This window comes from Agelaius tricolor, unplaced genomic scaffold (genome assembly GCF_023055355.1).
Source record: "Agelaius tricolor isolate 1412-34295 unplaced genomic scaffold, bAgeTri1.0.p SCAF_8, whole genome shotgun sequence".
In the NCBI taxonomy this organism is placed as follows: domain Eukaryota; kingdom Metazoa; phylum Chordata; class Aves; order Passeriformes; family Icteridae; genus Agelaius; species Agelaius tricolor.
In genome coordinates this window covers 19,844,027-19,870,279 of record NW_027269268.1, presented here as the reverse complement: position 1 = coordinate 19,870,279, position 26,253 = coordinate 19,844,027, and the positions used below count along the sequence as shown (strand labels likewise).

General features: G+C 41.2%; 1 protein-coding gene across 2 annotated transcripts in view; it reads right to left on the bottom strand.

Moving 5' to 3' along the window:
* Nucleotides 1–6,789: 6,789 nt before the first annotated feature.
* EMCN (endomucin) overlaps nucleotides 6,790–26,253 on the bottom strand; it is a 55,115-nt gene continuing 35,651 nt past the window's right edge. For both annotated transcript variants that reach the window (XM_071431850.1, XM_071431851.1), the window contains exons 7-12: nucleotides 25,626–25,697; nucleotides 24,034–24,129; nucleotides 22,346–22,370; nucleotides 21,274–21,335; nucleotides 9,773–9,835; nucleotides 6,790–8,519 (exon numbers count right to left, since the gene is read on the bottom strand). In XM_071431850.1, the coding sequence (XP_071287951.1) occupies nucleotides 9,777–9,835; nucleotides 21,274–21,335; nucleotides 22,346–22,370; nucleotides 24,034–24,129; nucleotides 25,626–25,697 (314 nt within the window). In that variant the 3' untranslated portion in view covers nucleotides 6,790–8,519; nucleotides 9,773–9,776. The remainder of the gene's footprint in view (nucleotides 8,520–9,772; nucleotides 9,836–21,273; nucleotides 21,336–22,345; nucleotides 22,371–24,033; nucleotides 24,130–25,625; nucleotides 25,698–26,253) is intronic.

Genomic DNA, 26,253 nt, shown 5'->3' with positions numbered 1-26,253 from the left:
AAAACCAAATAAATAAAACAGGATGGGCTAACATTATCCCAATATTAGCCTCTAAAAAGATGATGGGCCCTTGCAATTTCCCTTGGTTTCTATTTCACCCGCAGGACTTCAGGCCTGAAATGTGTTTTCCTGGGCATGAAACCTGCAGAGCAAAGCAGGAGTGAGCCTTGGATGGCTGCTGTCCCTGTCCCCACCACAGGCATGTGCCATGCCTTGGCAAGGTGAAGCTCTTTCACTCTTGTTTTTCCCCCGTGGTAACGTGGGAATAATGTCTCTTGTTTTCTCTTACAAAACACAGACTCCAAGTATTCATGTGCTCCATTGCAAAGAGCTGTCTAAAAGCTGTGAGATTATTTGATCCACAATAGTTAGGGTTTCTTCCCTGAACACCACCTTGAATACCTAAAATTCTTTCTCCACTACTTATGGTCATTAACTTTTCCTTATTTTGCTCTACCAGGTATGTTGTTTATACTCTGCACTAATTCCTGCTGCTTCCAACACACAGGGGCAAAATAACTAATTTATTATGTTAGACACAGCTACAGAAAATAAAAACCATGTGTGCCTAATGACTGAGGCTCAGCTAAGTTAGTGCATTGTCTCTGCACTGCAGCTGAATCCTAATGAATCTGTTCCTTAAACTGGCACAGTAAACCATCACGTTAGGTGTCCTCATTTAATGAGGAGGGAAATAAAAAAAGTCTGGAATATTTTCAACCAAACATCTCTGGATCTGGAAGTCACCTCCATTCTGCAATCCATGGCAAGGCTCAAAAAACTGCAGTTTTTTCAAATAAGTTTTTTTCCAAGTACAAGAAAACAAGACTCATTCTCTCCTCTTCAGACCCTCAGTTCTGCCTTGCAGTCCCTCAGAGACAGCTGCAATATTATCAGATCATCTGGTGCAGTTCAGGAAAATAGAGGGTGACATGCTTTAATTTTATTCTCCCAGAGGATGCACAGGTACATAAATTCACACCTGCTTGCCCCAGGGATGCAGGAACCCCACTGACATTTTCAGTGTCAGGATTCCTCCTCCTCCTTATACTTTGGATTTAATTTAGGACCTGTGTGGAGGTAGAAAGCTGAATGTGTACACAAAGCACCACCACAGCTGACCCAGCCCTGCTGTGTTAACAGGGCAGTTTTTAACAAAGCCATGTGGAGAAAGGCAGGGATGTGTTTTCAGACTACAGATGGCACAGCAATGACTCCTGTGCAAACCATGGTGTACACCACACAAAGGGGACAATCCCCAAACAGCTCATTCCACCACTGATTAGTAGGCACAGGGAAAAAAAGCTTTGAAAGCCCAGAAAGCAGAGATGCAGCATATTGGCACACTTCATCTATCAATACCCACCCCTTACCTTTGCTCCCAAGACACTGCATGATGGAGCAGACTGACTCCTCCCTACCAGCTCCTGTTTATGCTTCTCATTCCACATTTCTCCATCCAGGGACGAGAATTCCATCACCTTCACTGTGTTGTGGTCCTGTGCATGCAACAGCTTCAGGCCAGCAAAGTTCCAAAGAACTGCTAAAATGCTGTTTAAAAGAAGTCTAAAAATTATGAGCTGGAGGACAGAAGATGCCCCAAAGCCTTCATCCTTTGCCAAGAGAATAATTTAGGAGGGTGCAAAGCAGCCCCAACAATAAAAAACCTACCTGGGAGAGAGGAGAGGTGATACATGAGGCAAAATCTCCCTGGTGATTACACAGTAGTGGCATCTGAAAGAAATTACTGGGGTGATGGGCAACACAAGTGCCTCAGGGCCAGCTTCTCTGTGGGGTGGGTACCCAGAGTCTCTCCCAGTCCCTCAGCCATGCACAGTCTGGCACAGGTGTGTGCCATAGCTCCTAAAGCACCTGGCATAAGCAGCATCAAAGTGCAGTCTGGTTCACATCCTGGCCCCATTTATCTCCATCCCCCAGAGGTGCAGGTCAGGCCCTTCATGCAGAGGACTTAGAGCTTAAACTGTAGTGCAGTAGGATTAAGTCTTTTCTGTCCCAGACTGCAGAGAATGCCCACAGATTTGAGGATGTGAGGGAGGGACCTAGGGAGAGTGTGTAAGCAAGCCCAACGAGCATTGGGCAAATGAGGGGTTGGTAGCCAATGGGTGCTTTCCCTCCCATCCTGCCTCTTGCTCCCCCTTCCATCAGCAGGGGCTCTGACTGCAAGAGGTGAGCATTTAGACATTTCTGTAGCCCACCTCTGAAATTTAACCTGCAAGTCCAATGCAAAGCCCTGATAGTCAGCAGAGCAGCTGCAGGTACCTGCAACCACCTCCTCTCTGCCCTTCCCATCAGGTGTGTGCCCCAATGCAGTCAGCTGCTAAATCCCAGGGAAAAAAAGTCTCCCTCCAATCACTTTTTTTTTTCTAGTAGCAGCTCTTTGTTGAGCTTCCTAGTACCGAGTCTTCTTTGGAAATATGCACATGGGATTCATGGAGATAGGACTGAAAGTCAGTGTGATCAGACTGGCTGGCATGGGATACCTGCGGCTGCAGCCTGACCTGCAGTGCACAGCACTTCCCATACTCTGAGGGCTGAAGGTCTGATATGTTTTCTCTCTCAAATGGTTTTTCTTGGGTTGAGGTGAGCAGCAGAGTTCAGCTCTGGCTCTGAACTCCCTCCAGCTATGTGGATTTCATGCTCTTCTTCACCCTTCCTTCCTCACTTTGCCAGCTAAATTCAGACAAGGTGCTTGTTTGCATAAGAGCTGTCAAAAGAATAACTTCCAAGTACAGGAGCTAGAAAAGTCTTGAAGTGTAAAGCTGGCAGCCCCCGAAGACCTGCAGGGACTATCCAATCCATCTGGTGCTCCAGGGTGCAGAGCAAACAGGCTTTTGACTAGTTCATAACCGCAGCATATGCAAAAGGCTCAATTATTGCTTCTTAAAAAGCCCAAATTATCTCCTGGAGTTGGAGACTGACAGCCACACAGTCTCCACAGCGTTATGCATGACTGAATTTTTGCTGGCTTATTCTCTGCTGTTCTGTACTGCCTGTAATTGCATTGCATTTTAACTGTTTAGCATCGTCAGAACTTCAGCCCCAGGGGCAGCGGAGGTGGTGAGAGCTCAATACATCAAATTACTACCCAAAGAGCAGGCAGACCAAAAGCAGAGCAGGGAGGGAGGAAAACAGACAAATGAGCCACATTCATTAGAAAAACAGCAGCCCTGACCAGGGAAGCGTCCCACTGATGTAATGAGAAAGGTGAAAGTTCTTAATAATAGTAAAGAACACAGTAACATGGTTGCTTTTCTATCAGAAAGCACCAAATCTGGAGAAAATAAATGCTCTATGGAAAGCAGAGATGAAAACCGATGAAATGCTCCTTGCCCACATAGCCCTTTCTTTCTTCCCAGCTTTATATTGTGGGTTTTTTATGGTAGTGAGTTCTGTAGCTGCTCTGTTTAGTGCTGCTCCCTTGAGTGCTGTGATGTGGCCCCAAAATCTGGCATTGCTGCTGCAGAAGTCCTGCCATGTGAGGCAGTGAAGCACTTTCCCACAGGCAGGTTTATGTTTCACCCTTGGCCAGCCAGAGGTCCTGAGTGTTGCTCCTCTCTTTGGAATTTTGCCACCTGTGAGGGTCCTGAAATGTAACAGAGCTCTCGATGGGTTTGCCCTGCTGAGGCACCTCAGTAGAGTTGACCTCGAATCATTGACTAAGCTCTGTGCAGCTTAACACCCTGAAATTACAGGACACTGTTCCAAGGAACAGGCCCAGCACAATGCAGAGCCCACAATCATACAGCCACAGAATGAAAGGTTACCTGTGGATGCCTGAAGAACAGCCTCAGAGCTGCCCACCATGGCACGGGGTCCCCAGGAACCAGCAGGACCTGCTGGGTGTCCCTTGTAGGCCACCAGCAGGCTGTTCATGGGTCTTTGTCCTGCCTACCTACAAAGCCATGGGAACTGATCACAGAATAATTTGTGTTGAAAGTGACCTCTAAGCTCTAGTTCAACCCTCTAGATGAAGGCAAAGGGAGAGGGATGTCAGCAGGCACAGCCAGCGATGCCAGCAATAAAGATGGTTGTGGCAGCAGAGAGGTTCTGTCCCTGTCCCAGTGCAGCCTGACAGGGAGGTGCCTCTGCTGTGGCTCTCCACCCAGGGAACGTGCAAAGTGGATGCAAGGGAGCTGAGAAGATCCTTCAGCTTTCTATGCTGAAAATTTTGAGGGTATTGACGTTTCATGTCAGCTGCATTCACCAGGGTTAATTAAAGTCTGTGTTTTATAGATTGCCCGTGGCCATAACCGGAAAAGTGGCCTCAATTGGAAATCAATAGAGTAATCTTTAAGCTCTTTTATTTTATTAGATATAGGGTTCTAATTTGAAGACATTGAGGAGCCATAATTAATGGTGCCAGAGAGGTCCTGAGATATATGTTTAAAGCTTCCTGAGGAGAGTGCTTTGCTGTAGGCAGTGTGCTGGAGGTGCCCAGCATGCTGGGGCACACCATTGAGCGTGCTGGGGAATGCTCTGGTGAGTGAGCTCCCAGGAGAACTGCAGAAATACAACAGCAAATCAATAGCCAGCACTCTGCCCAAAAATTGAAGGGAAGGCTGTGAAGGCAGTGCTGCCACCACTGGGCACAGCAGAAAAGCCAAATCCTGGGCTGCTGACAAGCAAGGAGTCACAGATGCTGCTGATGGCCTCCCTGTCCCGAGCCAGAGAGACTGATGTGCATTATGCCTTTCTCTAAGTCTACTGTGCACTGGTATGCAGTGAAATGGTTTGCCCCTCTTCAGTGGGGTGTAGTCATTCCAAACCCACAGATGCCTCTGCGGGTTTTGGAAGGTGAAGTATCCTGACAGTGCTACTGCTCTCCCTTGGAGCAGCCTTGCTGGCAGGCTGTACAACTTTCCCACAACAGACAGACCAAGGAATATTTTTCATTTAAACAGCTTTCTAAGCTGTGCCTGTAAAACAATTCTGTCCACAGACAATGCAGTGTCACTGGCCAGAATGATCCCTGAGATCCAATAAGCAAAATAAAACCCAAAAGACTGGCCCATTCATGAGCAGCCATCATGAGGCCCTCAGCCAAATGTGTGAGAATATGTAAGTACTTAGAAGGCTAGTAAGCTGCTTGTGCTTGAAAAGCACTTAATGCCTACCTTTTCAGCATCTACCTTTTAGAAATTATTATTTTCAACTTTTCTATGTTGTTTTTCTCATTTCTAGACCTTTTCACTGTAAATAGTGATGAAAGTATTTTTCTTTCTTTGAGTCAAATAACTTACTTGATACAGCATCTTAGAGTAGAAAGCCAATTGCCAGTAGATTGTGGCACACCTTTTTTTTGTGCTTCGTTGGCTCTTTTTCTTCAGTGCCCATTTGTCTTGTTTGGGACTGTGTCCAAAATCCCAGCATGCTGCAACTGGTCACTCCCAAAATATTGCAAATCTTTGTACTGAGCAGGGTTAGAGTCTGAGAAGAGCTCAGGGAAATTTTCTGTGCTTGAAGACAGTGACTCGCCTTCTCAAGTTAAGCCTGAGATGAGCAGTGCTGAAAACACTTTCTCCTGGCAAACCTGAGCCCTGCACACTTTGCTGGCAGTGATTGATGATACCCCAAAGTCTTTGCCAGCCAGATATTTCTGTAGTCTTGGATTGTAACATGTAGATCAGAATCATACACTCGATCTACAAACTTGTTTAACAAGTAACTCATGAGCTGAACTAATTTGTAAGCAGATCCAGTTTAATTACATTTCTGTGGGCATGTTAATTCCACAGTGAAGTGGATGTCATTCACTTTAGCAAATTAGGACACAGAAGCTGAAGAATATTAAATTTAGATGGGACTGTCCACAGAAGATTTAGTCAAACTTTGTTGAGAAGACTTTTACAAATCTAGATCCATTTTCCTAGTTTTCTCATACAGAAAAACCTCACAGTGGAGGATCAACTTAAACTTTTGGGTTGGTTTTTTTTTTTTACATACTAGCGACGAGAAAAACTCTAGTGGCTCTTTTAGACACGTATTAAGAGTGGAGCTGTTGAGCCAGACAACCTGAATGGATTTTTCATTTCTTTTTCATCTACCTAAGTCATTGCATGTAACTTCTTTAAATACTGAGTTCTCTCTGCAGACAGTTCATCACTTCCCATTAAAGGCAATTCCAGCACCTTCAACTCTGCAGAAGAAAAGTGCCCTAAATATTCTTCCAAATCCTTTCTGTGCTTTACAGATATCCTTCAAGCAAATCTGTCTTCTCTCCTTCATACAAACATAATTTCCCTCATGATTCTTAACAAGAACAGAAGTTCATATTGTCTCCCTTTACCACAAGTTTTGTCATTTCAGGGGTTAAGAGGATCTCATGCTCTTATTTTTGCTGTCCACTGAACTCACCTCTTTTACTTCATACATACTCAGCACAAGCCAGTCCCTTTGAGAGATGTTTCCCAGCCTTCTGATGAGCACTTGGTTGTCTGCCATGCCCCTTATCATGAAGAGCCCAAACACCTTCTCTGTTTTGTTGTTTTTCACTTTTCCAGTATCAGGATTTGCAGAGAGGCCTGTCCTCTCCCCATCACTGATTGTAATGAGGAGAAGTTTCCATTTGCCACCTCCAGCATGCTTTCTGCAAGGTTTCATGGAGTCCCTGCCACCACCATGCCCAGAATATCTAATGTCTGCTCTCCAGGCTTGTCATAAAGGGTCCACCTCATTCTGTGAAACAGGAATGTGGAGTAATGGACAATAGCTGTGCTAGACACGTGCAATGGATTGCATTTCTGCAAACAGAAAAGGATAGCTACTTAATAAAGATAATAAATTTTAATAGGCAGTAATTTTTTTTTCTTGACATAACATGATAGTTTCTGAACAGATTTTGCACAAAAACAAACAGATATTTCACAATATTTCTCTGCTTTTCTCTACTGTCCTTTCACTATGAGACAATACACTACAAAATACCTTGGATTTTTAATCAACATAAAAATCCACAATGACTGCGTTTTTTAGAAGGAAACCTCATCAATCAAGAACCAGAATAGTTGCAGATACCAACTAGCATATTTTAGATGGCCTGACCTTTCCAAAGTAGGCATCCAAGACTTCTCTGCTCCCAAGGAACACAAGCAATCCAGGAATACTGAATGAACCACATAAGTTCAGCTGCAGCATGGACACTTGTTAGTTTCCCATCTTTTATTGAGCTTCACCAAAAGTCTCTCATGGTGCCACTAAGAAAGATTATCAGACTCATCCAGGCAGAAGTAAGAACAATGGCCAAGCACAGGGAAACAAACACTTTTCAGATTTGTCTGTAGACATGAAGCAATAAATCTGCTCAATCTCTCACCATCATGCTAAGCAAGTTTTAGTATTTCAGAGAAGGAAATTGGAGAGAAAAGTTCCTCAAAAGAATTGTATCAATAGGTATCAAAACTTAGATGCTTGTCCCAGATCTCAGCCCTGCACTTAGACAACCAGTTGTCTTCTTTCCATTTCCCAATTTAAGAAAAGATGATTCTTGGAATGCCACAGTCAGTGGATTCAGACTGAGCAGATGCTCACAGTAATACAACTTTCAAACATTTATAGTTCTAGAAAGGTAGGGTACATGCAGGCAGAAGCACTACTTGATATTTTGGAACTGCCGGCTCTGTACAAATTGAGTGTCTGTAATTAGCACTTGAAACACTCTTTGAACTTCCAGAGTTATTCAATAACCCGCAGGAATCCCATACATTACTCAGAACACAGGGAAGAAGGTTCATCTGTGAAATTGCTTACCTTGCTGATTCCCACTGTGTGCCCCAGGCTATATGGGAGTCATATTTGCAGCACACATAATGCAGTTAGCCAAGGAACAGGTGAAAACCAGCTATTGCCTGCTACATTGCAAGGATTATGTTCAGTAATTTACACAGTTTCAAAGAGCCTCAGTGCAAGGTATATTCCTCCCTTCACAGAAAAGAAGCACACACTTCAGCATCTCAGCCAGGCATCCCACCCTGTAAACATTTATGACAAGCAAAGCATGTGCTACAGTGAGGAGTCTCATGCAAATCACTGAATTAATTTTCATAGTGGCTGTTTGCCCAGTCCTGTTTCAAGGGTCAGGTCCTGTTTGTATTCTGCTACATACAACTAAAATATCCCGAGCTACCATAAGTTCAACAAAGTATGCTGACTTATTCCTTCCTGTGTGTGCAGAAAACATTTTTAGTAGCTACTATGCAAACACCACCAAATTTTTGTATCATCTTCACTCATCTTGTTTTTACATTCTCTTCAACCTTGTTTCCCTGCTTTTACTATATGTGAAAATAATAAATATACATGGTATACCAGTTATTAAGCCATCAAAAAAAATACATGTCATTCCAGAAGGGAAAGGAGATGCTTGAGATTTAGAAGTCAAAACCTGGTCATTAACACAAGTGGCCTGATGGTAAAAAGCTTCAGCTTCTCCACATTTCCCATTGAAACACAGCTTTGGTGAGATGTTCTTGCATATTGTGATAAAACAGGTTGCTTCACATCTGAAATGACAAGAGCATCTCAAGATTATTATTCCAGGTAAGGTTGTTCAGGAACATAAGAGTAAGCTAAAATGGAAGACAGAATAAATCCATTATGGGATAGACAATAAGGATTAAATTTATTGTCCAGGCCCTTTTCCTAGTTCCACACAAATTGAACCACCTCTGGGTTTTCAGTAATGTAGGCAAAATTGTATTCTGCTGCTCTAATTCAAGGAACAAAGGAGGTCATTTTGTCCTTACTATTGGCATCAGGAAAGCTCAGTCTCTACCTAGGGGAAAGGAGAATAGGTCAAAACCATCAAAGATGTTCTTCACATTTCTGGTCAACCAGGTATTTCTCAGTGGAGACTGATGGGACCCATTCTAGAGGGGCTTCATTCTACAGTGCTGGGGGGAGTCTGGGCTTCACCAGAGCCTCTGTGGGGTCCATCCCACATGTGCTGTGACACCCAGTTCCTCAGGACATCCTTGTCCCCTGCTCCACCCTGGTCACACGGGGCCCTTCCACAGCTGCTTCTTTCTCCCACCCTCAGTAAAGGACCACGGCCCTCCACAGTTCTCCACAAATGAGAAAAGCAGCTCCATGGGAAGTGGATATTGTGGTGCCTGAGGAAGCTTCATATATGAAGGAAAATTCAGCATCCCTATAAAAAACTCTATTTCAGAGTACTCTGATGACCTCTGCCCTCTTACACATAAAATTACCATCCAGCACTTGCTATAATTTAACCACCTAGGATTTTAAGCCTTAAATAAACCACCTCAATAAAACTCCTGGCTTTTGCATGAAGTGAAAAAGATTCAGATTTTTCATGGGAAAAAAAAAAGGAGTACAAAACTTCTGGGTACCAAATTTCTTTCTTTTTTTTTTTTTTTAAATAGGTATCTGCCCTTAAAAATCTATTATTTCTCACATGAACAGAAAGAAAATTCACCCAGGGGTTTACATCCAGGAAATGCTGAACAGTTAAAGTCACATGCTCTTGCCTTTGAAGGTCTGTCTCTGTGAGCTGGCAGCTTCTTCAGCCCCTCAATTTGCCTGTGAATCTGGTCACCATGGGGTGCTCCAGCTGAGCTTTGTTTAAGCCACTTTTCCTTGAGGCTGCTGCCAACTAAAGTAATTCCTCGTTTTGGCTTGCATTTTTAACCCCTTTTTTTTTGTTACATGGCACAATACTGAGATTAAAGAGTATTAAAGGCATTAACAAACACTAATGTTACAGGATGGAAAACAAAGGCAATAAACTTACATATTTATTGCTGAGATGTGAAGATTTGCCGAGTTTTATTCTTCCCGTGAGATGAGTGCTCTCCTAAGAAACAGAAAATACATTTGCATCAGATAAACATGGAAAGACAGATAAATATGGAAATGATACTAGCAGGAACACATCACTGACCAGTGTACAAACTAGCCAGTCTCCTTGTTTGATTTACTTCACAGCAAAAACTGTCCACAAAATAGATTTTTACCACTCTTCCTATTTTATAAATTATTTCCCCTATGATTTGCTCATTAATGCTGGGTTACTACCATGAAGTATTTTCCAAGGCAGTTCTCAAGGGGGTTGAAGAGGAATAAGACTTTAATTAATTTATAGCTATGATCAGAACATTAAATTATAAAAATAAGAAGACAGAACTATACAATTAATTTTTGCCAGTAACACTGACATCAGCTCAGTTCCTCCAAAGCAGAAGGATGAACATTTAAGAACTTGACACAGGTCTCAATATTCCTTCTCTGGGGAAGCCATAGCCACATGGAAACAGGCATGAGGGCAGGAAAACCCAAATATCTCCTTCTGCCTCCCTGCTCACCTGCAGGAGACAATTTAATTCCTCATGCCCACATGAGAGGCAAGGAAGTGATGTATTACATTCCAGGAGAAATGAATATGTATTAAAAACCTACAAATGATCAATGGCTTAGGGTTGCAAATTGTAATACAAATTAGGATTATGGAAAAATTCACTGATTAGGCATTTAAATAATTAGCAGCCAAATTAAATAGTTGTATGTCTGAAGACAATGGAAAAGACTTATCAATGGTTTTCAGACAGCTTTTCTTCACAGCAAAAAAAGGCTCTTTAATTGAGTGCAGCTTTTTGGGGATGAGTAAAAGACTTAGTATCTGTTGAAAACTGTTCAACAATAGTGTGCTGAAATGGTGTTTACTTCCCATGCGTTCAATTTTGGAAAAAAAAAAATTAAAATAATTTTGAAGTGTTGTTTAGATGGAGTTTCAGAAGCTCTTATGTCAAATTTCAGGTAGGGCAAAGGAAAGCACAAGTTTTTGCTAGGAAAAAACTGGAATATCTTAACAAGACATATTTTTGGTAGGTGAAACGTTTTTGCTAGATAAAAATCTTGTACTGAAAAGCTAAAATAAAATGAACCAGTTCAAATATTGCACAGTTTTATACTAGCAAAGGAGTGAGATTTTTGAGAATTCTCATTTCTTTTTTTATTTTTATTTTTCCTTCTGCATGTTTCTACTTTCCTTTTTTAATATACAGAAATAGAAGATTAAGTAGGAGACAGAAGAGAGAAATTGGCAAAACTGTTTAAAAAATAAGGTGTTGGAGAAATTAATTGAGAAATATATTATGATGCAGAAGATAAAATCCAGTAGTAGTAATAAATATCAGTATTTTGTTATCAGTTCCACTCTCAGCTGGTTGTTCTGCAGACAGATTTACATGGAAGCACCCCAGGAAAATTACATGTCGAAGGGCAGGCTCCAGAGTAAGGTAGCTCCCTGGACAACATCCCATTTGTGCCAATAGAGCATGGATCAGAGCATGGAGAGGGGGAGCAGCACTGGCTGCAGAAGGCAGAGTGCTTGAGAGGCACTTGCCTGCAGTGGTGGCCAGGCCAGAGTGGTGACTCTGCCCTTCTGCAGAGCCTGAGACAGCAGCACACAGACACTCACACACCCTATCCAGATGTCCTGGTGCTGTACCCCTTATCCCTGGGCCAGGGAACTGCCCCCAGCTATTGCCTGGGGCAATGCCTCCTACAATAGCAGTGTCTGCTGAGGGATGGATACAGGCAGGGATGTTTTACGTTGCTTTGCTGCTGCACTTCCAAGAGGGCAAGAGCCTGCAAGCCTTGGGAAACAAAAGGAAGTTAAGGCTACTCCATGGTTGCAAAAGTGCCTGAAGTAGTAAGGTCTGTAATCATTAGTGCCAGCCAACAATTCAGTGAAGAAGAGATGATGATTATACACTGGAGAAGGAGAGGTCACAGATGCTGTCTGTTCAAGAAATAAAAGGGTGGTGGATGGGTTTAGATACAGGGCTGCAGTACACCTGGAGACTGCACAGGGAAGTGTCCAGATCAATTTTGGAGTTCAATGGTTCAGCAGTTTGATATTCTGCTAAATACCCCGTTGCAAGTCAAAGGGCAAACAAAGAACATTCAGGTTAGCTGTAAGTAAGAAAACATTTATATTGATCTCAAAGCAGCCTTAACTGACACAAATAGATTCCAAGACTGGGATTCCAAGACCCAAACTTGTCCCCTAACCATCACCCACCAAAACAAACAGACTGAACCTTGCTTCCCATAAGGGAAATGAAAAAACAAATACTTGTGTTTAGTATTTTGTTAGAACAGATGGCATTTTAGTAGACTGAAGAAATCATTTCACACTGAATTTTTTGCTGACTGAGAAAATACAGGGTGTGGTGGAGGTGCTCAACCAGTCCAGATATATCACTGAAGGGGTATTGGGAATAGTTAAATGTGATATAGAGACTTTATTATTAGAAGGTATAAAAAAACCACTTTATTATTAGAAATCTACAGTTTTTATAGAAATAATGGTGGACTTAAGACTTGATTGGTCTTTAGGAATTTTCTCTCACACTATTGGTGAACTATGAATAGCACACTCTGGAGAACTATATTGATAAACAATGGTTACAGAAAGAGAGATAATAATAGTTTGAATTTTTTCTTTTAAGTTTCCCACAGCTTCTAAAATTCTGGGAGAATTATGAATCTCTCTGTTCAGAAGATATATAATTACTACACAGATACATTACAAGGCCTTGAAGGCTGTCACAGGATCATAGAATTGTTGAGTTTGGAAAAGACCTTTAAGATCATCAAGTCCAACTGTCAACCCAGCAACATCTCCATGTTCACCACTAAACCTTGTCCTCAAGTGCCACATCCACGCATTTTTCAAACACTTCCAGTAATGATGACTTTACCACTGTCCTAAACATGCTGTTCCAATGCTTAACAACCTTTTTCGTGAAGAAGTATTCCCTAATATCAATCTAAACTCCCTTGGCACAACCTGAGGCCATCATTGAAAGAAAAGGCTATAGTTCCACAAAATAAACCAACAAGAGCAAAATTGCTGCACAACATCATCAGTAAAAAACTGCGATCTTATTTATTCTGGATTATGCATTTAGGGAAGGATAACACACAAGCTGTAGTGTTATGCACCAGGAGATGGAAGATATCAGAAGAAACTTGAACCATCAGCTTCTCACGATATAGGTGTTCAGTGTCTTGCATAAGGTATTAGTTGATCCAATCTGACAGCTGCTATGGCAATAAATTTCCAGAAGGGAATGAAATCTTGAAATCGGAGGACAGAGTTGAACAAACACTCCAGAAAGGAGATAAGGTCAATCAAAAATGAAATTGAAAAATTCAGAAAATCTGAAATGGAGTGACTACAACCAATTGTACTAGGATGAAATGTGGTGCAGGGAAAAGGACCAAAACTTGCCCAAATTATTCCCTTTGAAATCCTTAAAATCAGGAAAGAAATGGGAACATGGACACAGAAGAGAAACTGAAGAATTGAAATTTCAAAAGAAAAAAAACGTGATACTAGGTGAAACCAAGGAAAGCCAATGGGATGACCTGAAGTGCAGGAATTTGGCCTGAAGCTTTCCCAATCAATCCTCATTGAAATCACAAGATTTTATTCCCTTTCATGAAAGGGAAAATCAGAAAAAATCAGATTCTGGCATGGAAGTTTTAGGTGACATGAAAAGCCTGCCATTACACCCTATATTCTCTTCCTGATCTTCCATTGTTGGATCTGTTTGTTGATTTTTGTCTGAAATTGGATTGCAAAAACCAAGACATAGGCATCATGAAGTCTCTATTACTGTCATATAACAGACAGATCTGTAGTTAAACCGTCAGGTTTATTGCTGCAAGAGGCTGCAGATACCACAGCAAACAAGACAAATTTGTGGAATTAAAAGCCACTGAAAAGTATGAAACACCAAGGATAACTAGCTTGATTAAGGATGTCTCCAGCCACATGCTGCTGGAAGACTATGGTGCAGGACACGTTATTGGACTCCCTTCCTGTTTGTCACACTTCCTTTCGCCTCATGTGATCCACCCTCTAAGAAATCCTTTTTGACTGGATTTGAGCCTACAGAGATCCAGGGTCCCAGCTGATGGTTCCTTAGCCTCAATACTAAAGGAGATGGTGCACTAACAACTTGCACAATACAGCACTGGTCTTTCAGACACACAGCCCCCATGTGGCACCCTTTGAACACTTCTGCCACAGCCTCAGTAACACTGATCCTCCCAAAGACATTGGCAGTGTAGGCACTGGGTCTGATCCAATATGCCCTGCACACTTCCTCCTCTAAAACGTGGTCATGGTTCAAAAGGATAAAGACAAGGAAGACGGACAAGAAAAAAATAATTTTACTCATAAATCCTCATCCTTCAACAGATTTAAGTGCATAGAAAGTAGACTTGGTACCCAGCTATTGAGGGCTCTTCCAAGCTGAAAGATAATCAGAAAAGAAAGAATGCTGCAGTGAAAATGTGTTTTCTTCCTAATTAAAATTTCACTTGTGCAGTATTTGTTTTGATTTTTCACTCGCAAATATACTCATTTCCAACCATTACTGTTGCATTCTGATGCCAGTGTATGTGAGTAAGTAATGGGTACAATCAGCTGAAATTACAGATTGCAACAAGATCAGTTTTGAAGCTCTGAAACAAACATTACTTTGTCATACTGTTGTAGAAGGTTATTGTAATAATCTCACTGCAATTTTCCCTCTCCTCTTGCCCCTCCACATTTGATTCAGAATCTGAATATATTATTCAGAATACACATACACTGCAGAACACCATGACATAAAAGAGAGTACAGACTGAGTACTATGAGTACAGAAAGTCTTTGACCTGGGTAAAGCCCTCCGACACTGTTGGGAAAGCTGCAAGGAAAAGGATGTAAAAACAGTCTCTCATGTAAAAAATAGGTTGTGCAGCATCTCAGATTACATTGTCTGAAAGAAGAAATTAGTTGTGCTCTTATTTCACTGTAATATCTGCTGCTGAGAAATTGCTTGTAAGTGGCAATCAGATTTGGAGCAAAGAATTAAAGCAAGCTTTTAATAAAATCTGATTGCAGAAGCCTATCTTTTATAAAAGTATAAAACTACCTCTGCAGACACAGGAATCAAAATGTCTATTTTTACCAGACTGAAATAAAAGAGAGATGCTGGAGAGCAGCATTGAGTGGGAACCACTGGCTGGGTTTGGTGTGGGCCAGTGGGTCCAGCACCTGCAATGTGCTGCAGCTCCCCTGCCACACACTTCACCATTTCCCTGCAAAATGCTCCTCACCTCTGCCAGCATGACAGAAGGGTCTGAACAATCCAGCATGGCAAGAGAGGGTGTGTGGAAACATCCAAGTGAAGGACAGGAAGGCAACTCCTGCTCAACGGGCAGCAAAGGGCAGGAGGTGTCTCCCTCACAAGGAGCATCTCAGAAAGCTGCAGGCTGGAAAGTCAGCAAATGCTTCACAGGGGAAAACATCACCTGACCCTCAGCAGGCTGAATGCAAGAGACTGCTTAAAAAACCCTTGAAAATATGCACAGCTCACAAACCAAATTAGAAATACAGAAGGAAACATATGCTATTTTGACTACAGTTTGACTATGGTTTTGACAACATTTTTGTCCAAAAGTTTCAGCTGGAAGTGTGTGCAGTCAGAACTTTGTGGTGTGAGTAAACACAAACAGAGTCCAACCACAAGCTAAGAAAGTTTATTCTACAGTTCCTGTGAAGAAAGAAACAGAACTTCGGGCTATTATACAACACAAGGTTAAAAAAATAGAGTATCAGCAAATGAGAAAGAAAAGGAGAGGGAAGGAGGTACTTGGTACCTTTCTCTGTTGCAAGGGGACTGTAGGAATGTGCCCCCTGTTGATGGAATGACAAAATAATCCTTTGTCTCCATAAAAAGGAAAAAAGCCCAGAAGTTTCTCTCCTCAATTTGGTAAAAAAACACCTCATAGGACCTTGGGGACTTCACCTCAAACTTAAGGATAGCCAATTGGACAGAAGCCAAAAAGTCTCGACTAGGCAATTTACTAGAAAAAGAGGACAACAAAAGAATTAATTGCTTTTGTGAGGTGTTAGCAAGAGCAAGAGCCTCTTGCCCTGGCTCAGTTTTTCTCTGTAAAGAGCTTTGTTATTTTTCCTTTTATTAAAACTTTTCTGTTTCAGACACTGTCACAGAAGCCATACTGCTGATTTTATGCCATCTGACTTGGCTGAGCTATCTCAGGTATGATATAGATCTCCAAGAACTCATAAGACCTGGCCTGAAGAGGCCCTTATATCAGGGGACCCTTTTTTATAAAGCAGCTTCTAGGTGTTCTATGTGCAGGGGAAAAAACATAAGACCCTGAATCCACATCTCAGACTAGGAAACAGAAATAATCAATATCAAACCCTACATTAGCAGGAGAACCTGCTCTTACCACTCCTAAGCACACAACATGCCAACAGACTGCTCTTCACTGACCTACACTGCTTATCCTGCAAGGAAGTGGAAGAGGGAAGGGGATTTCCATTGACAGAGTGACTCATCTAGTGACTCAGATTCTTCACCTGCTCCTAGAGACATCCATACAGACCCTAGACATAATGAGAAAGAGGTCAAAGTCCCAAAGCATGTTAAGAAACCTCATGGCCCACCATGGAGCCATGCTCCCTGACAGGGGTAAAATTCCCTGGGTTGGGTCCCTCATGAGGTAAACCCCAAAGATTTCTTACCTACTTAAATGCCATGGCCCATGCTCAGATGTACTCAGCATAACAGGAAACAAGGTCTGCACCAGCTCCTGATTTGTCCCATTGTACCAAAACCACATCTATGGTTTGATGAGTGAGGCAGAACAATTAGTCTCGGCACTTGCAGGGTTATGGAAAGCAGTGATGAAGACACTGTCATCCCACCACACTGTTTCAGAACACCACAGGATTTTCCATGTCCAAGCCCTGGCCCCACAGTGGGTTGTCTAGAGGCACATTCAGCTGAAGCAGCAGGTAACAGCTCTAAGGCCATCATTACTGTTGAACAGCAGCAGCTTTTGGAAGAGATGTGGAGCATATGGAGAATGCAAATTTTCCTGTTTCCTTGGTTCATGCTGTCTTTGCACTGCACTGCCATCAGAGAGCACCTCTAGGTATTAACTGAGCTCTTTCTCCAGTGTGATTGCAATAAGTTAAAGGGGTTTCAAATGGAACAGGCCAGGTGTCTCCCAAATATCCATCTTTGCCTGATATATTTTCCCATTTCTGTTTAGTAATAACACTTGAATTTCCATTTTTTTTTTTTGTCCACAGTGGGTATCTCAGGAAGCCCTAATGCAGACACGTGCCACAAATCCTTTACAGCCACCTTCCATTTCAGGTGCCTCACCAAAGTCTGAGGTACCTCAGCTCTGACACATTTAACACCCTTTCAGCAAATTCAGTGCAGAACAGGCAATATCTCTACAAGCCAAGTAAGTAATATCCTACCTTTTCACCTCAAAACAGCTCAGTCTGGTTATACATCATGCTTTATTGGATCAGCTTATGCTTAGGTGCCAGGGTTATACCTAACATGTCTGAGATATTATGTCACCTGCACATCCCTATGAGACTTTACACTGAATATTGAAATGGTGTGCTTCTACTAAAATGGCCTTTCACACATTGCACCTGCTCTAGAATAGTTATTCCAGGCTAGGGCCATACAAGAAAATTCTGAAGTCAGGTATCAATGCTTCTATCACACATCATACACCTGTATGTAGTAGTCTTACCCAAATTTCTATTCACCAACCTTTCTGTAACTGAGAAATTTTCATCCCTCAACATTCATGAGTCCGGAAAGGTGATCAATAATTTGCTGTTTTTCAGTGTAATACACAAGAACCCTTGCAGAAAAAGTTAGGTCCATTTTCAAGACATGCAATACTTTAACCTCATGGCTGATGGTATTGATCTCTTAGTCATCAATTAAAGCCCTTCATCTTATATTCTCAGGAAATATAACTATCACTTACAAGCTAAGTGTGCAGTTCTGTGGGCTGTGTTGAATCACAAATAAAGATTTTTGCAGGTAGATTTCCTAGAACGCTGTATTGTAAAAGACCATTTATTCTCCCTAGAGGGAGCCACCCTAAATTTGCTTGTACCATCAACATGAAATGGCTGCCAAAAGTCCTGCATTTGTACATTAGTGTGAAACTTTTGAGATTATTTTTATCCCAGCTGAGTTTTCAAGTAAGATGCAAGAACAGGCACTTATCTTGCATCAGGTGCTGCAGTTCACTGATAAACATGCATGAAAATTGTTCTGAGTCTAGTTTAGTTTTCGCTGGTTTAATTCTTTACATTAATTCTACACCAATTGTGCCTTAGAGCTCAAGGCAATTAGCAATTCCATCTTTCTAAGAAGAGTTATAAAAAATGACAATATTAAAGCTCCATTTTACCTAGTTCTCTTGATGATACTACTCCATTAAAAACATTACTTTAGTCCAGGCTTAATTGAAAACTATTCTTCTCCTGCATTCTTTCACATTAATTGTAGGTATTTGAAATAATATTCTTGATTAAATTTAATTCAGCTGTGCCTCTGAAAAAGGAGTCTTTCCTTTTCCTTTCATTTCATATTCACAACTTAATTTTAGAAGTCCTAAAATAGGATCCTTCAGGAGTCAGTGGACTGCCACAGGTCAGCCCATTCCAGCTCAAGATAGATGTCCAAGGCAGATGGGATAAACAGCCCTCTGGACACATACATCTCTTTCAACTATGTGCAGCTAGCATGGTTTTTAGACAGATAAAAGAGGGTAAGATTAAACTCACCATAACCTTTAATCAAGATCTATGCATAACACTGACACAGGGTCTTTCTAGGCTGCTTGCTTGAACAGTTTGTAGGTCCTTAGTTGTCCTGCATATATTTTACAAAATTATACAATCTCAAAATCTTCTGCTTGGAATGAAAAGCAAAAATGAAGGAAAAAAATAGAATGTATATTTCTAATAAAGCTTAATTTGAATACATATCAGAGCAGAACTTCATTGTAGATATGCTTGACCTTAGGAAGGAGCTGCTTATTGATAGTGAGGGGTGAAGTTAAGGCTGCTGCTCTTTAGATCTTTCTAATTTCAGCCTTTCTACTCATTACTTTTTGTAGTTTTGTTGGTACGTACAGAGACAGCCACAACGTACACTTTCTAAACAACTGGACCAAGGAAAAAAAAGAACATTTGTAAAGAAGTTTGATGCAGGACAATTGTTGTCAGTAGTTGTGAGAAGGCCCAAGAGTCAGGCAGTTCTTGTGTCTATACCATGAGAAGCATCTGCATTTATGCCTGAGCTTTTAATAAAGCAAGTAAATCTGATTCAAATGGGGAGGCATCCTCACATATTTTAAATTCCTTTATAAGAGACAAATATTTCTGGAAGAAACAGACCCCTCTGCCAGAGTGCTTTTGATTTAAGAAGTAAAGTGACTCTAAAAACCTAGGCAAAAGCAGGACTTCAATTTCTGTGAAAGCATGTTTAATTTTAAACGTATAACGATGTAAGAATTCAAGAGAAAATGGCAGCCAGTTTAAATATGAATTGTATTAATGAGAAGAGGGCGATAATCTTGTCTTCTAAGTGGTTATGACTTAAACCTTCTAATTATAGCATGCACACATCATAGTTCAGTGAAAAAGAATATCAAGCATCCTCTGGATGGAAGATGTTCAGTTATCTGGTGAACCAGTAGCTGATTAACAGGCCACAGAGCTCACCTTGTGGAAAAAGGAAAAAAAACCCCAAAACTGAGCCTGTGTCTTTTCCCATTTACCCTGCTTTAAACCACAAACAATTCTGCTACTGTCAATGAAGTCACTTTGTTTTCAAAATGGCATGAGGGCAGAATCAATCCAAAATAGTCTATTAATTAGTTTCTAACTTCATTTCAAAACAAACAAACAAATAAACAAACAAACAAATACAACTTTAAAAAAACATACACACAACTCGATACTCCAAATAAAGTCCATTCCCAAAGACATTCTCTAAAATAAAAAAAAATACATTTCCCAAATCATGAAGCTCTGAAGTGCAGCCTCTGAAGTGCCAAAGTGTAGTTTGCCTTTACCCAGCAGTAGTGGGACAGAACTGATGTCTCCTGTAATGGAGCAGGCCCTTCCTGTCCCCCTCTAGCCCCCACCTCTGTGTCAAGAGGCCATGGGGACCTTGCACAACTCTGGTTTGCTGTAAGGGCTACCAGAGATGCCCTGTGGGTGTTTTGGATTGCACAAAAGCTTCTGGGAGTTACAGAGAAGGCTAGAGAGACCAAATTGTGCCTCTCCAGCAAGCAGAGAATAGTTCAGATGAAGGGCTGTATTTCAGTGGACTTCCCAAGGATTTGGACAAAAGGAGAGAGCAGCTATTGGTCAGACTAAGAAATGTCAGTAGGAGAAACAGATGGCCAAAAAGCTTAAAAACAAAATAAGAGTATTATACCTAAAAACGAGAAAGACACCTTTTCTGGAAGGACTTTTGCAGGTGAGGGGGGACCTACATGACTGAGAAAGCATTGGGTGAAGGTGTGAAGTTTCACCATGACTACCTCTACCATGAGAGATTTAGGGGTTTTGGTTGTTTAGTCAGAATTCTATTCTGGCTCAGTCTTATTTTGCGCCACTCCATTTTTTGCAGAACCTATAACTGCATCCATCTCTTTGCTTTAGGATTTTTCTTTCTTTTGTGTAATAAAGCCTAAATGTTCCTTTAGGCTTTATTACCACAGATTTTGTAAGAACCTGAAGCACAGGACAGAGCGATTTGCAAGGAGAGCAGGATTTTGAATGCAAAGGGTTGACTGAGTATGGGGCTGACTGAACACTGCTGACACCAACTCCAACAGAATCCTGATTACATACAGCACTGGCTCCCAAACCTTTTAATCCCTGGGATATTAGCTCAGTTGCTTGGAACATGGTAATAATAACACCAAGGTTGTGGGTTTGATCTTCACATGGGCCATTCACTTAAGTTCACCTGAGGGTCCCTTCCAACTCAGAACATGCTGTGATTCTGATATTACCAGTCTTCAAACTTCCTTGTACAGACAGAACTAGCTGATAAATGCCATGATCACTATTATTCCTGAAGATCCCTAGCTAGATCACTTACCATCAATGATTTAAATAAAATATTTTCATAAACGAGTCATACTTCTTACTCCCAAATACTGACAGCACACACAGTACAGCTGAACAGCAGCTCTACAGGATCACAGTCTGGGGATTTGCTCTGTAGAAGAATTGTTTGCAGTGACTTTTACCTGACAGGAACTGAAGATGGGTTTGCTATTGGAAATGACATCCCAGAAACGGTTTTTCTCTGAGCTCAGACAGGGAAACAGACATACAAATGAAACACTCACCAGTCTCAGAAGAAGTTGTCTTCACAGAAAGAAGTTTGACTCCTTCTTTATCTGACTGGGCCCTGTTGAAGTCAGAAAACATTTAAGCAGTCAGCACACATGTTGGTCATGTCCAAACAAAACTCTAAGATTTTGGTCCTGAGGAGGCAGCATCTACTCCAGTCTAAACTGGCAGGCTTAAATGGGCTTTGCACGGGGTCAGGTAGCAGAAGATACCATATGCCAACACCTCTGAAAATACCTTTCTCTTAAAATATGTAATAAATTAGGTTTAATTACTCCAGGTTTAATCCAGGACTTCACAGAAGAGGAGGGAAAAGGAGGAATATTTTTTTCTGTCAATGCAAACCTTTTAGCCATGTTGAATTGCAAAGAAGGACCACTTCAGATGTCCAGGGAGTCAGGGCTATCAAGTAAACCAGCAGCCTAAACATTGGTTTTGGTCATGCAAGCAGCCACTGCCAGGCTCAATGGCCTTTAGTTGGTATCTTCTAATGGATCTTTCTCAGTTTCCCTCTCCCTACACTCCTTAAGCCACTACTATTTCAACTATGCAAATGATCTAGTGGAAACAAGATAGCACAGAAGAACATGATATAATGGGGAACAAGTGAAATATATATATAAATAATCCAGAATAAAAAGGAAACGTTAAAAAGAGAAAAAACATGAACAAAAAAAGTGGGGTGGGAAAAGATGTGGGGGTAGAGGTGAGGGATCAGTGGGGAAAAAAGTGAAAAAAAAAAGAAAAAAGACTGGGCAAAGAAAAAAAAAAAGAAAAAAGACTGTGAGTCCTGTGGCACAGCAGAAGCTGTTTATCCACTTCAAAAGGATCAATTGCAAAACAGTTAAGAGTCACCACATTTCTATCCATGCTGAAACAGCTACATATCATGCATACAGGTCTACAATAACTGCAAGCGCAGCACTTTCGACAGGATATTTCTCTTTGAGGTGGCAACTGATTATGATATTTAAACAGAGGAAGATCAAAGAAGATCCTATGCAAAATCTGCTACATTTACAAGTGCCCTGTGATAGATCTCAAAACAATGAAAAGGATTCAACCTACTGTTCAGCGCCATTCTCCTGTCTCTCTGGAAGAAGAAAAAAAGTTAATATCATTTTGATTGCTGGAAATCAAACCCCAAACATTTAGACATGGCTGTTGCAGTTGCTGGCAGAAGGCTCAGTTGTAATTTTGCAGTATTGCATTAAGTTCATAAACACAATCAACCAGCTTGAATAGTAATTGTTATTTTTCTGGTCATCTGTGGAAGTGAACTGATGTTCCTTGTACCAACACTTCTGGAAACCAGGGAGAATGACATTTGACTTGTCCAAGAGCACAACAGGAGTACATTTTTCCATGCAGCTCCCAAATCCCTGGGTCGCTGGCAATGAGGATGTGAGCATGCCATGGTTCTCAAGTACACAACAACTGAGCTAAAAGATGCAGGGTAAGGGGACTGAGGGAACAGGGGTGTTCCTGAGGCTGTACCTCCTGGGGGTACAGCCTGGCATGATGTCTGGGAACAGTTTGTCATCCCCATCAATGAGGAACAGGTTTGTCTCCAAAATGAATCATATGCTAAATGTATTTTATGCTTATGTGCAAGTGTGGGCAGATGGAAGGGGCCGGGGGTTACATCAGAGACATGGAGCCAACTCCATGGCACCAAGCACAGGGGAAGTGCACTGGATAGACCTGGGCAAATCCTACAGGAAGCATTACAGATTCTATCTATCGATTCTATCTTCCAAATGAGTTTGCTAATAGAGTGTCTGATGACATTTGTGCATAGGGGAGGCTGCTAAGGAAATGTTCTTCATTTCAGTCCTTATCTCCTGACTCTGAATATTCCATCATTTCCTTAGTAAGGATCACATCTTCCTCTGTTTATCTGGGTCTGTTTTTCCATGTCATTGGTTAAATTGGTTGTGACACACTGTTTGTCTTGGTTAACAGCTTCAACACCCTGTTGTGATTTTGTATTTCCAAGGCCTGGTGATTTCACAGTTCTGCACAGGTCTCCTAACTCATGCCAGCTCACAGGGACAGAAAAACCAGAGTCTGGATCAGATCTAGGTTTTCACTTAATGGAAATTTACACTTACCTGTGGCCTACTTGGGCGACCCTAAAACATTTGGCAAATGGACTTTGATGGAACTATAACCCATTATCTTAAGTATTTAATGGACAACAGAGAAAGAGATACTGACTTTAGCTGCTCTGTCAAAATGACTGTTTCTGAAAATACTGTTTTCTCAGGGATTTTGCTCCATGTACATTTTACTGTAACTGGAAAATGTTACTCATGCATCATGTGCCTGTGTGTGTGTATGTATGTATCAGATATATCCTTTAAAAGCCCACTGATATTTCTTTGCCTGTATCTAGAAGAAAGATAAAATAAATAAAGTGATTTTTTTAATATCTTCAAATTTAGTTTTCACTGTCCATTTCTATCTATTTGATTGTGTTAGCAGAAGTGTTTGTTAGCTCTTTGTAGCTGCAAAGCATGAACAAAAAGCTTTACAGCATGATTTATTCTCCAAAAATCATTTTGGCTCACTCTGGTCTTCCTACTGATTTTGAAAATGAAGTGTTAGTTTCCCACTTCAGGCAAAACACAAATACAAAAAGCTTTCCCATCAGACTACCACAACAGTGATGGTTAAGGTAATCCAAAAGAGATCTTTTAATAATAAAAAGGACATTGATTTCCCTCCCCCTGCAGAGAATGCAAACGAAATACCTGGAGTTTTCTTCTGGCACATTTTGTACAAAGCCACCAGTGAGAAGACAGAGAGGGTAATGACTATCAGGGTGATGACAATTGGCAAGATAACATCTGCAAAAGAGGGAGAACATAATTTTGGCTGCTGCCTCTGACTTACATTCCCTCTGTGTATAGGTACTTGCGCACACTAAGGTGAGAGGCACTTCCAGCTCCACTTCACCAAACATTACCCATTTCTCCAGAGAGGATAACCTACTGCTCCTGTTATTCTTCCTGCCACCACTGGGTCTCAGGCTTGGATGCTTTGTGGAGGGAAGACAGGCTTGTTCCTTCTCCCACCCTTACTCCTTCCCTGACACTCATGCTGCCCTGTGGAACTGGTTTCACCCATTTTTCAGTAAAAGAACAAGGTTTCAGCACCTGCTCCACTGGGCCCTTAATTTTGAAAACTCTCATCATTCAACCCAGTGCTGATGGCCTCCAAAGGTTCTGTGAGAAAGTTGTGTTCTAGAAATAGTTTTTTAAACATGCAATTTATTTTTTCCTCTTTTTTTGAAAAAAAAAAAAGAGCAGTCTAAAATTCAGCAACTGAAGCAATTATTTTGCTTTTAACATTGTGCACCCAGAGAGACACCAAGGAATTACATAATTCAGTAACATTCCCCACAGCACTTAAAACCAGGGATAGAAAATGCAAGATCTCCTTTTAAAATGAGGACATTTCTTTCCTTTTATTATTTCCCACCATCTGTCATTTCCTGACAGGTGTTTCCCAGCCAAGAAGCAAAAAAAGGAAAGAATTATGTAATGAAGAGAAGCTTTCCCTGGGAAATATATAAGCCGAGCTTCTCCCTTTTTATCATTTTTCTGGCAGCAACTGGCCACATTCAAATTCAGCAGGCACTCTCCTGCCTGCTGGCCTAGCCCTGTGTCAGGGGGAGGCTGCATTCAATGGCTCTTGATGCAATTAATATTTAATGTTCATATAGATGCATCCTTGCATCTGTGGAACCAGAGGGAGACAGTTTACAGTGGGAAAACATCAAACATACTTTGCTTAGTCAGTACTCTGGCTTGGAAATAGCAAAGCTGCAGCACCACTCTTGCCCCAGAGATGCATAATATTAAAATGAAAGATTAAGTAGCATGCATCATGCAAATATCAAGTCCTTAAAGAGTCTGCAGAAGACTGCCTCCTAGACCTTTTCTCCTATGACAATATGAATAATATATTCATATCATACAGTCACAACAATACATTCATATAATAAGTACAACATGTATATGAGTAATTTTTTTGTATGCTCCCTCAGGTCTTCTCTCACAGGGGATAACTATTTTGGTTTTTTTTTTTTCAATTTCACCACTTTGAATCAGTCCTTGGGAATAATTGTGCTGCTCTACAGTGAGAGCAGTGTCAGCTTATTGAGCTCTATTTCTCTCTGAGAGGAGTTTTATAACCAGCATTTAAATTTGGTTTGTAATAGGGCCAAATAGGCTAGAAATAAAACTGCCAGTTTCATTTGTCTGCTACTCCAATCACTCATCAAAAGCAAAATTGATCAACTGAAAACTCAAAATCTGGACAATTAAGTAAGAATACTCACTAGAATAGCTGATATTACTCCCTGTATGAGTCTGGTTTCCAGAACTGCTTTTAGGACTTTCAGAAGTTGGCTCTGCAAAAGAAATAGTGCCTTTCAGGTAAAAATGTATTGCTAGAATTCCCCAAACAACTTCCTCTTAAAAATTACCCTCACAAAACAACTTCTGTGTCCCCAGTTCTGGAGCTTCACTTGGTGTTTCATATCTATATTTCTTCTCAATAATACTTGGATAACTTAGCAAGAGGGGTGGAAAAGTTTGTCTAGAGTGGCCTAAAGAAACACACACTTTTTATGGGTGCAGACTTCCCTAAGATCCTCTGCTTGTCCACTTACAGATTATGAGCTACAAACTTTTTCCCTTTAGGAGGTTATGGTTCTCTTCAACATTACAAGAGAACTTTTAACAAGAAAATAAACAAGAAAGCAGGTGAAAATTAGACCTGTCTCCAAGAGAAGAAAGACCAAAATATTTCACTGCTAATTAAAAAAAAAGCGCTTATAGTAGATGAAGAAGTCTGAGGTGCAATATTAGTAGATAGTAAGTTTTCTTGAATGTGGATATAGAGGACTGTGCCTGCTCTCTGCCCCATTTGGAGACAGCAATGTTGTGAGTCTCTGGGCCATCTTT